Source organism: Schistocerca nitens, chromosome 2, assembly GCF_023898315.1.
Source record: "Schistocerca nitens isolate TAMUIC-IGC-003100 chromosome 2, iqSchNite1.1, whole genome shotgun sequence".
Lineage (NCBI taxonomy): Eukaryota > Metazoa > Arthropoda > Insecta > Orthoptera > Acrididae > Schistocerca > Schistocerca nitens.
Window position 1 is genome coordinate 1159990976 of NC_064615.1, and position 12441 is coordinate 1160003416.

Here is a 12441-nt window from a genome sequence, read left to right on the forward strand (position 1 = left end):
GAACACCACTCAATCCATGATAAGAAAATTGTAGCACTGCATTGATACCAATGGTCATCACTTCGTACAGCTTCTGTAAATGGATGTTCATGCCACCTTTGTGACCTTCGTTGACCTTCAAAGACATTACTCTTAAACATCATTGGATTCGTCTCGATAGCCGCTATCAGAAAATAAGTACCAAACTATAGCACCCCTTTTTGAAAAACAAAGTTGACTTTCATGTCTCTGACGCGACCCCACCTAGCAGCAAGACAACAACGTCGTAGTATAGCCCCCGTAGTCCCATGCAACATTTGTGCCACAAACTTTTCAGCTACTATCATACTTTCGGAATTATTCTAGGTGACAATAGTTAGTGACTCACCCTGTTTAATTTCAAAATACTTCCCTACTCATTTATAAATATTTCATGGAGCTTATTCTCACAATTAAGTGATAGTTAGATTAGACAAGACCTGCGACGTCACGCCTTTCACTGTTGCATGGACGGCGAATCCTATTTTTTTTTTTTTTAAAAAAGGAAGAAAAGTTTAATTAGCAAAAACAGTCTGACAAGTAATATGAACAGGCAAACTGCTGTGCAGTGATTTATTTCTGTGGTGTCACCGCCAGACACCACACTTACTAGGTGCTAGCCTTTAAATCGGCCGCGGTCCGTTAGTATACGTCGGAGCCGCGCGCCGCCACTATCAGTGACTGCAGACCGAGCGCCGCCACACGGCTGGTCTAGTCTAGAGACTCCCTAGCACTCGCCCCAGTTGTACAGCCGTCTTTACTAGCGAGGGTTCACTGTCTACATACGCTCTCATTTGCAGAGACGACAGTTTAGCATAGCCTTCAGCTACGTCATTTGCTACGACCTAGCAAGGTGCCGTATTCAGTTACTATGTCTTCTGTACAGATAATATTGTGACTCATGTACCGTCAAGAGCGACGTTCATCATTAATGGATCAAAGTTAAGTATGAAACTAATTACGTCCACTTTCTGAATTCTAATTCCTTGTCATGTACCAGACCTCACGTCGGTGTAGTCCTTCCCTCCTCACGCCACCGAGCGAGGTGGCGCAGTGGTTAGCACACTGGACTCGCATTCGGGAGGACGACGGTTCAATCCCGTCTCCGGCCATCCTGATTTAGGTTTTCCGTGATTTCCCTAAATCGCTTCAGGCAAATGCCGGGATGGTTCCTTTGAAAGGGCACGGCCGATTTCCTTCCCCATCCTTCCCTCACCCGAGCTTGCGCTCCGTCTCTAATGACCTCGTTGTCGACGGGACGTTAAACACTAATCACCTCCTCCTCCTCCTCCTCACGCCAGACTGCGTGAGCTAATACGCGTGCATTTCGGACTCCATTCGTAACACGGTGTTGGCTCTTCTGCCAACACAACAATTTCAACTCATCATTTTTGCAGTGCAGTCAGAGCAATGCCGAGTTACCCGTTGCCAAATAAGGAATAACTGTAGAGCCTAAACGAACATTTTGAGAGGGAATTAAGATCAAGTTTTGATTTACAGACTTTCATATAGATTCAGCAGCTGCAGTTTTCTAATAGGGACACATTTACATTACGTAACGGTTAACCATTGTGTAAGATAGATTGCTCATGATAAAGATATCTTGAATTTTCAGGTGGACCATTATTTATATACAATCTAATTTACAGACAGTCAGGTGCGTTTTAAATTAATCAGAATGTCATACATATGAAAAGGAATTTGCAAGGATTTGTTTGTGTTCAGAAGTAAGATAGCAGTAGACGATTCTATAGCAGTATTTTAGAACACTTCTTTCAGATAGTTAGCAAGCGATTTGCTCTCTCTCTCTCTCTCACACGCACACACACACACACACACACACACACACACACACACACACACACACACACACACAGCAGTTTCCCTGTTAGGAAACAAAAGCATAAAAACACCAACTGTAGAGAATAGACAGGAGCTGAGAGGGAAAAGGACTTTGGAACATAGCGAAGTGGTATGTAAAATACGTGAATCCATGCCGTTTACAGTTAGATATAACGTGATGTGAAATAGAAAGAATGCAGCAAACCAGACTTAATTTACTAAAAGGTGTTCAATGATTATCATCCTACGAAGCATTTAGCTTTGAAGATAAGTTGATAAAATATTTACAACAATGAGGTTCCTTTTATTCTATGTAAGGTATTACAGATGTAATTACAGAGAGGTGCATCTGAATAGCGATGAAGTGACGACCTCTTGTGTGTACTAAAAATTATGCAACGCTCTGAGGAATAGGCTTCCAGTTAAGCCACGCTTTATTATCAGGACTTTCAGGACTTCCCCGGCAGTCACTGAAAACTGGTAGTTGTGTTTCACTTCACTCTGAAATGAGTATCCCATTAAAAGGCTGAGACAGCTAATGGATGACACCGAATTTTCAAGTACCAGATAAACGTTTGTGGGAACCTTAAAGGCCTTCCCAGTAGAAGCTAACGGACCTTCTGTTGAGCTGGTGCCATGTTGGCGACTCTTCAATGCACAGAACAGAAACCTGGACGCATTCACGAAAAGCTGGCGTGTGAGTATGTAGGAAACTTGATGCAGACTGTGATTGGTGCCTCGAGTTTATTGAGACTGCCATGGGACCATCTTGTCTCGATACTGGTCGCCGTGGAGTGATTCTCTGGAGTGGGATCGAAGTGGTTGGCAGCCTGTAACGTCGAATGACAGGGTGGAGCTACTTAATTTCTGCCCTTTACTGTGCTACTGTGGAAATGAGCCCACCATTAACATGGTGACAGTATGGAAAATTCAGTGCCATCAAAAGCAATATTGGGGGGAAGAAGAAGAAAACTCCTGAGCACGGGCCTTCGAGGGGATGGAATTGTTTGATCTGAGGGCATTGAAAGTGAAGAGGTGACTGTGTTTCAGAGTGGGCGCTCTGATTTAGCGTTCAGGGAACATTTCAGTCTGTCTCCTATTCAGTTTTGATTGAGTCTTGCATTCATCCAAAGATCTGCTGTCATTTTGTGACATTCTCAGCTTCCTTTCAGTGTCGTATGGTTCTTCTTTCAGTCCACTTTTCCGACTGTGTTCTTGTTACCTGACCTAGAACTGCAAAAATATAGCTTGGATATCACCCATTCAGTTAAATTACTGCAGATAAAATTCACCATATGTACTCTTGGAGACAGGAAACGATCGATTTGGATGGGACAGCAGCTCTGTGCCAATGTCGAGTGACCGTTTCTCCTGCAGAACGATTACTGAGAACACATCGCACATGATGCGTATTGTATTGTTCTCAGTGTCGCTTGTAAAGCCGCGGCCGGCTACAGAGAAATACGAAGATAAAAGCCACCAGATGTCTATCAACAGCCACGCGGCACCACGCAGCCTCAACTGCAAACTGACAAGTCATGTCGGCACACTTTCGCCTTCATGCACGACTGATTTCAGCATGGCAGGTAAAATGGTCAATTCCTCGCTGCAAGTCTAATTGCTGAGCAGCGTCTTTATCGTACTAGGCCTGAAAATTCGGATTATTTGTGGAATCCAAGCACGGAATAAACAATTACTGTTACACGACTTTAATATTTGGAAGTCTTATTTACTAGATAAATGCGACAACAGGGGATTACTTCATTGCATTTCTTCCCATATTCATTCTTTCCGGAAGGACAGTGAACCAAGGTGCCCATGGAGAGCTTCTGTGAAGGTTGGAGCGCGGGACGGAGTGAAGGGAGGCACAGCGACTGCGGAAGTAAGAAGACGGGTTCTGTGTGGGTAAGTCAGCCAGTAGGAGTCTTGCTACCGAAGTCAAGGTTTCAGGTTGGAGTCAAAAAATCAGAGCACTGTATCAGACAGACAGCAAGTTTAAGAGGGGCACACAGTCTGCTCTATAGTGGAGAATTCGTCTGTGAGATTGTGTTAGCAATGGTTTCTTTAATTAACTTCCTATTTCTATCACGAAGCCTGGATACTTATAATTTGCTTTTTAACGTTCTGTTCAATCCATTCCCTTTCCTGCAATTTATATATACTTGTTTGAACTGTGTGTTTACCAGACTGGAAAATTCTGTATGATTGAAAAGTGTATTTATGTAATCACAAAATTATGAAACACCAGACCTGCTTGGAGGCTTCGAAACGTAACAACATAATGCATTTTAAACTTACCCCACACCGTATCTTGCTGTTCCTGGCAACCAGGTCCTTCCTCAGTCCTTCAAGCAGAGCCTTGACAGCATGTTTGCTGGCGTGGTACATCGAGCACAATGGATCGAATGGCATGATGTGGCCAGCTATACTGGAAACAAGAAAAAGAAACAAACTTGTACTGCCTGTACTATATGGATACAGATTATACACTGTGTAAGTCGGCAAGATTTAACCACCAAACATGAATAATTTTGACAATTCGTATTTCACTTACTTAGTAGGGGATCGCATTTTTTAGGGGGCGGGAGTTATCGAAAAATTAATCGTTTCTTGGTTGATACTGGGTAGCCTCATACTAACATTTCTGTGGAGATGCAAACTGAAAGTGTAATTTTCTGACAGAAAGACGAAAGTGGGATTTCATGGTCCCTGTGATCGACATGGAACAAGGGCTGCTGGGAAGCCAGTTTCATGGATCTAAAAGGAGAATGCTGGTAGTTTACAGCCCAAGACTGTCGCCTCTTCGTGAGGCCAGTGGAAAAGAGCTTCTCGTGATTGGCTGTGGTCGCTTAGGAGGCTTAGGCAAGATGATGCTGAAAGCATGAGATTGCAGAGAGTGCCATGAACAGCCTTTTGTACGTGGAATGCCTGCCGCAAATGCGTGCTAACGGCCGAAAGAAGTTTTTATGAGAAGGCCAAGCCACATTCCTGCTAAAAGACACAGAAACGAATTTGGTTAGTTCAATTGCAGATGGAGGAGGGGTCATAATATGTTCTAGAAGTTTCTATTGAGCTAAACATGAGCTGTAAGAGGTTGACTGATAGATTCTTGATGTGTAGAGTGGAAGGTACTCAGTTTGTAGTGGGGGCTGTGATTGGCTGTAAGGAGAATACACACTAACGACGGGAGGTTTACTAACTGGTCGCTTCTGCCGGGCGGCGTCACTTGGTGGTGTCGGTAGCATATATTTGGCTACAAAGCGATTTTGAGAGCTCTCTGGTGAGCGTCAGTGAGTGATAAACTTATGTGGATACCGTTTTGAGACATTGCTGGCGAGGCGTCAGAGAACTGTCTCAGCATTAGATTCGAATGTGCTGATGTTGCCAGTAGGAACTCCATCATTCGTCTCTCTGTGAGCAGAGGTACGTACCTGTGCTCCTTCGGGGAGACGAAGTCATTACAGAGTGCTTCTTTACGACCCAGAATCTACTCTGTAGGAATCAACATGGATTCCGTAAACAGCGATCGTGTGAGACCCAACTCGCTTTATTTGTTCACGAGACCCAGAAAATACTAAATACCGGCTCCCAGGTAGATGCTATTTTTCTTGACTTCCGGAAGGCGTTCGATACAGTTCCGCACTGTCGCCTGATAAACAAAGTAAGAGCCTACGGAATATCAGACCAGCTGTGTGGCTGGATTGAAGAGTTTTTAGCAAACAGAACACAGCATGTTGTTATCAATGGAGAGACGTCTACAGACGTTAAAGTAACCTCTGGCGTGCCACAGGGGAGTGTTATGGGACCATAGCTTTTCACAATATACACTCCTGGAAATGGAAAAAAGAACACATTGACACCGGTGTGTCAGACCCACCATACTTGCTCCGGACACTGCGAGAGGGCTGTACAAGCAATCATCACACGCACGGCACAGCGGACACACCAGGAACCGCGGTGTTGGCCGTCGAATGGCGCTAGCTGCGCAGCATTTGTGCACCGCCACCGTCAGTGTCAGCCAGTTTGCCGTGGCATACGGAGCTCCATCGCAGTCTTTAACACTGGTAGCATGCCGCGACAGCGTGGACGTGAACCGTATGTGCAGTTGACGGACTTTGAGCGAGGGCGTATAGTGGGCATGCGGGAGGCCGGGTGGACGTACCGCCGAATTGCTCAACACGTGGGGTGTGAGGTCTCCACAGTACATCGATGTTGTCGCCAGTGGTCGGCGGAAGGTGCACGTGCCCGTCGACCTGGGACCGGACCGCAGCGACGCACGGATGCACGCCAAGACCGTAGGATCCTACGCAGTGCCGTAGGGGACCGCACCGCCACTTCCCAGCAAATTAGGGACACTGTTGCTCCTGGGGTATCGGCGAGGACCATTCGCAACCGTCTCCATGAAGCTGGGCTACGGTCCCGCACACCGTTAGGCCGTCTTCCGCTCACGCCCCAACATCGTGCAGCCCGCCTCCAGTGGTGTCGCGACAGGCGTGAATGGAGGGACGAATGGAGACGTGTCGTCTTCAGCGATGAGAGTCGCTTCTGCCTTGGTGCCAATGATGGTCGTATGCGTGTTTGGCGCCGTGCAGGTGAGCGCCACAATCAGGACTGCATACGACCGAGGCACACAGGGCCAACACCCGGCATCATGGTGTGGGGAGCGATCTCCTACACTGGCCGTACACCACTGGTGATCGTCGAGGAGACACTGAATAGTGCACGGTACATCCAAACCGTCATCGAACCCATCGTTCTACCATTCCTAGACCGGCAAGGGAACTTGCTGTTCCAACAGGACAATGCACGTCCGCATGTATCCCGTGCCACCCAACGTGCTCTAGAAGGTGTAAGTCAACTACCCTGGCCAGCAAGATCTCCGGATCTGTCCCCCATTGAGCATGTTTGGGACTGGATGAAGCGTCGTCTCACGCGGTCTGCACGTGCAGCACGAACGCTGGTCCAACTGAGACGCCAGGTGGAAATGGCATGGCAAGCCGTTCCACAGGACTACATCCAGCATCTCTACGATCGTCTCCATGGGAGAATAGCAGACTGCATTGCTGCGAAAGGTGGATATACACTGTACTAGTGCCGACATTGTGCATGCTCTGTTGCCTGTGTCTATGTGCCTGTGGTTCTGTCAGTGTGATCATGTGATGTATCCGACCCCAGGAATGTGTCAATAAAGTTTCCCCTTCCTGGGACAATGAATTCACGGTGTTCTTATTTCAATTTCCAGGAGTGTATATAAATGACCTAGTAGATAGTGTCGGAAGTTCCATGCGGCTTTTCGCGGATGATGCTGTAGTATACAGAGAAGTTGCAGCGTTAGAAAATTGTAGCGAAATGCAGGAAGATCTGCAGCGGATAGGCACTTGGTGCAGGGAGTGGCAACTGTCCCTTAACATAGACAAATGTAATGTATTGCGAATACATAGAAAGTAGGATCCTTTATTGTATGATTATATGATAGCGGAACAAACACTGGTAGCAGTTACTTCTGTAAAATATCTGCGAGTATGCGTGCGGAACGATTTGAAGTGGAATGATCATATAAAATTAATTGTTGGTAAGGCGGGTACCAGGTTGAGATTCATTGGGAGAGTGCCTAGAAAATGTAGTCCATCAACAAAGGAGGTGGCTTAGAAAACACTCGTTCGACCTATACTTGAGTATTGCTCATCAGTGTGGGATCCGTACCAGATCGGGTTGACGGAGGAGATAGAGAAGATCCAAAGAAGAGTGGCACGTTTCGTCACAGGGTTATTTGGTAACCGTGATAGCGTTACGGAGATGTTTAATAAACTCAAGTGGCAGACTCTGCAAGAGAGGTGCTCTGCATCGCGGTGTAGCTTGATCGCCAGGTTTCGAGAGGGTGCGTTTCTGGATGAGGTATCGAATATATTGCTTCCCCCTACTTATACCTCCCGAGGAGATCACGAATGTAAAATTAGAGAGATTAGAGCGCGCACGGAGGCTTTCAGACAGTCGTTCTTCCCGCGAACCATACGCGACTGGAACAGGAAAGGGAGGTAATGACAGTGGCACGTAAAGTGCCCTCCGCCACACACCGTTGGGTGGCTTGCGGTGTATAAATGTAGATGTAGATGTAGATGAAATGTCTCTGCTCCTGGCTTATAAGGAAGTAGAATTCTTAATTCGTGTCCAGCATTAGACGGAAGTGGCCTCGACTCCAGGAGGTTGCAGACGCCATTTGACGTCCTCTGTGTAGTCAGAATTTTCAGCTACGCAACGCACTTTGTCTCTGCGACCACTGGCAGTAGTTCCCAGATAATCGCTGCAGAATTGTTCTTCACAGAATTGAATTCAGCGATATACGCAACACGGCTCGGCACATAGGAACTCTTTTAACAGTATGTGTATTAAGTTCCATTTCTTTGATCGCAGTGCCCTTCATTGTCAGTGCCAGTAAGGCTAGAGGCTTCCGTAACTTCGATGTTAGTCAGTATCGGCCGGGGACGCGATTTCGAGTCACGTCATGAACGATTTGCGAATCTCCAATTTAGGTTAGTGAGTTGGAGTTAACGTTCTGTCTCAGTGAATGCTCACTTTGCATTGTATCTTTGGTAGTTGTTTTTATAATAAAAGTATTATGAGTGCCCGGTTGTTCTACTCTTCCTAGAATTAGACTCCAGTCACCGATCTCGGTCAATTTAGAGTATCGTCACAGCTTGGGGACTACCCCAGCTGGGGACTGTCATTGGCAAGGCTAATTTAATTCACTTATCCGGCGATACCACACCGTTGCCATCACGTCATTTACTGCTATCACACATAATCACACGAAATTAGAAGGGGTAGTACTGGCACTGAAGTGACAGGACCCTTATGAACACAAGTCTGTATTTATCATTATTTCCTATCCTTAAAATACATAAACTTCAGTGTGATACTGAAGAAGTTCCAGGTTCCTCCCTACCAACCATTGGAACGAAACAGAGGGTTAAGTGTGAGGAGTATGTTTGATAGAGTCGACCTGTGCAGGAACTGATACACCAGATGTGCTGTACATTTAGTTCCTCCGTGGAGTTTTTCGTTGATGAGTATTACTAATGTTAGTTTCAACTCTGCAGCATGTTGTTGGTCGTAACAGTGAGCAAGTCACAGTATTTAGCACTACTGGGCAGTGGTTTAGGCACATGATGCGTTAGTACACAGATACAGCAAAATGCATGGAGCTCTACAGAGAGTAGGTTATGAAGATCTGTAGGTTACAATAACTGAGTGCCTTCGTTTCTATAGTTCGAGTGAACACAAAAAAGTATACCATAAGTTTTTTTTTTTTTCTTTTTCGCTAAATGATCCTACACAGGACAGAGACGGTGCCTCGCATTAAAGTCTTCTCTATGTTGCGGACCTGAAACCAACTGTCATGCACTTCGCCAGGCCTAAGCGAAGAAGTTTTAATGCTCCGTCGATATCGGGGTTACTAGGGACAAACACAGTTCAGTTTCACAATGATCATGTTAGGAAATCAACGGTGGTGACACTGAAGGAATTATTCTGGCTTGGGCCTTAAAATAAACAAAGAAACCACAGGAAATTTTCATGGGGATCGCTGGACGGGGGTCTAAAATCCACAACTCCGCCTTTTTTATCCACCACACCGTCTCGCACAATGCGAATTTTCGTCTTTCCTTAGATGCACGAGAATTCTACATCGTAACAGAATGCTACATTACTTTCACAGACGCCGTCTTTTAAAGGGAAGTGAAAATAAACCCGTTGTAACGATTCCTTCAATCGGGAAAACCGGATATAATGCAAATATTTTCTTCTGACAATCAAACGTCTTATCTACACCGGTGTCCAAAATTCAAGCAACAAACGGAAATAGTGCAAGATTGCGTTAATTTTGCAACAAAACAATATAAACAGGTGACAGTAAAGTAGAAACAACGAAAAAAATACAGAACGTAAACAACTGCACCATTTATAACGGTAGACAAAGATGTTCTTCGTTCTTTCCAACTTAATGCATTTTCACACACATTCCGACAACTGGTCAATGTACTTAGCATGGGGTGTTACCACCTCTGGCAGCAATATATGTCTGACTAAGAGTGGTGATGCTGTGAATGATGTCATCAGTCTCATGTTGAGGCAATAACGCCAATTTTTCCTGCAGAGCTGTTCGGAAGTTTTCAAGGGTGGTTGGTGGATGCTGACGTGGTACAACCTGTCTTCCTAGCGCATGCCAGACGTGTTCCATAGGGTTCAAATGGGGGGAGCGAGCAGTATTATCCGCTTCCAAAAGAATATCAATCATCCGTGCTTTAAAGGTCGAGCATTGTCATCCACCAGTGCGAGGTATGGGCCCACAGCACGTCGCAAGAACTGCACATGAGGTCCCAAGTTCTCGTCGCGATAACTGACCTCAGATGAACATTGCCTTTTCAGTCGTACAATTTAATGAAGAGGTGTTCGAGTAGTCAACGTAATCCCTGCCCACCTCATTAGGAATCCTCCTCGATACCACTGTCTTTCCTCAATGTTTGGATTCCGAAAATGTGTTCTGCGCTCCCACCAGATACGTCTGCGTCGATAATCACTCTCCAGACCAAAACGGGACTCATTTGTGCAAAGAACATTGGCCCACTATGGCATGTTGATGGCCCTTCCGAGAAGACGCGTCAGTGGTACACATACAGTAGATGTCAGACAGTAAAGGCCTCTGTGCTGTAGCCTTCTACACAGCGTTTGCCTCGCTACAACACGTCCAGCGGGTGCAGCGATGTCAGACGCCAGCTGCCATGCGCTACTAAGGCGGTCCGTCGTGCTCTTACAGCCAAATAATGGTTCTCTCTTTCCGATATTATACATGGTCGGCCCCGCCCTGATCATCGGGATACAGTTTCGATCTCTGTAAACAACAAAACGATTCACATTAAGCCATCGGTGTACATTAGTTAGCGACTGTCCTGCTTGCAGTCTTTGTACGGCTCTCCACTGCAGAGAGTCTGATTGGCGACTTCTCTGTGCCGCACTGCACCGTCTGTGGCAGTGTACATCACGACCGGGGATGTTGGACAACTCGACAAATACTACCTCGTTTGATGGGTGCTCTGACGTCATAGTTGGCGTGCTTGTCCGTTGACCGGAATGCTATCTTTTATGCAGATCATGATTGTACGGACATCTGTCGACATTTTGTATGATTATATCGTTAATTAGGCACAGGACGGGAAAATAGTGGTTTGTTGCTTTAATTTTGGACACCAGTGTAGACTGTGGAGATAATAGTCAGCTTTCATGTTCGTTAATAAACACGCAAAAATACAAGAACTTCTAGCCATTCTCGAAACGTGAGACGTTGATTGGAAAATCGGCAGCGAAAACGCCCAACAACAACAAAACATAATCTTAATGGATATTTTGTAAATCGCGCAATTGTTAAATTTTGCATCGAGTGCAGATAAAACTAAACTTCAGACGAGGTCGGCTGTCATAGACAGGACATTACCGACTGTCACTGACGCACACACACACACACACACACACACACACACACACACACACACACACACACACACATATATATATATATATATATATATATATATATATATATATATATGCCGCCGCCCGAGCCACCACCACCACTACCATCACCACCACCACCACCATCACCATCGTCACATCACCACTACCACCAACAGTAACAGTAGCAGATTAACAGTAATGATTCACAGTGGTGTCAATAGTTAAGTGAAGACGAAGACCATAAACTCTAAAAATAAAAAACCAACTGCAAATCTTCAAGTGTTATCTTAAACTGGGTAAACACTACACTGTTTGTAACAAGTGAGGTAGTGTTTGTTCTTTTAGCAGCTATAAATATGTACCAATACTTCGAGAAAAGGGTATTCGGAAAACGGAAATCATTTTATTACTTTTCAACGACAGTACACAGTGATATCATCACCTCAAATTGTACTGTCCGAATTGTAAACAAAGTAGCTAGTCTTCTAATAATCAAAGGTAAATGAGGTGTAAAGCTAAGCGTAACAGGGAAAGTATCACGCACGTTTATAACCCTGCACGAAAATTTGCAAGAGTGTACTTACGAGATGACATTGCTTGTGGTTTTTCAAAGCAATATTCAATTTTTATACCACGAAAAATCGTTTCTAGTTATATAGCTGGGTAGATAATCTACAAATCCTGAAAAAAGTATATTTAAAGATGTACAATTTTCTGCTCTGATAATTTGGTGAACGTAAAAAGACGAAATATTTATGATAGGTATAAAAAAAAAAACAGAGTACAAGATTACAAATATCTGCAGCCTAACAGCTGGCGTCAAATGAGGCGTAATGCAACAATTTATTTTAAGCTGTGTGGTAATACGAAGTTGGTTTACTAAGTGTAGTGAAAAATCATGGAAAAAAGTTGCTCGATAAACAACTCACCTTACTTCTAGACGTTGTCTCCTAGGAGGGAAATACACTTGGTCCAGCGATCTGCCAGCTGTTTCATCTCATCAATAGAAATAGGTTCTGTCAGACTCTTCGAAATACTCGTTGACTGCGGCTGTAACGTTTTCATTTGTTGAAA

General features: G+C 45.0%; 1 protein-coding gene across 1 annotated transcript in view; it reads right to left on the reverse strand.

Annotated features, from left to right (window-relative positions):
• Nucleotides 1-12441, reverse strand: part of LOC126235615 (farnesol dehydrogenase-like) — a 63023-nt gene that overhangs the window by 17958 nt on the left and 32624 nt on the right. The window contains exon 4 of the mRNA XM_049944327.1: nucleotides 4159-4288. Coding sequence (XP_049800284.1) covers nucleotides 4159-4288 — 130 coding nt within the window. The remainder of the gene's footprint in view (nucleotides 1-4158; nucleotides 4289-12441) is intronic.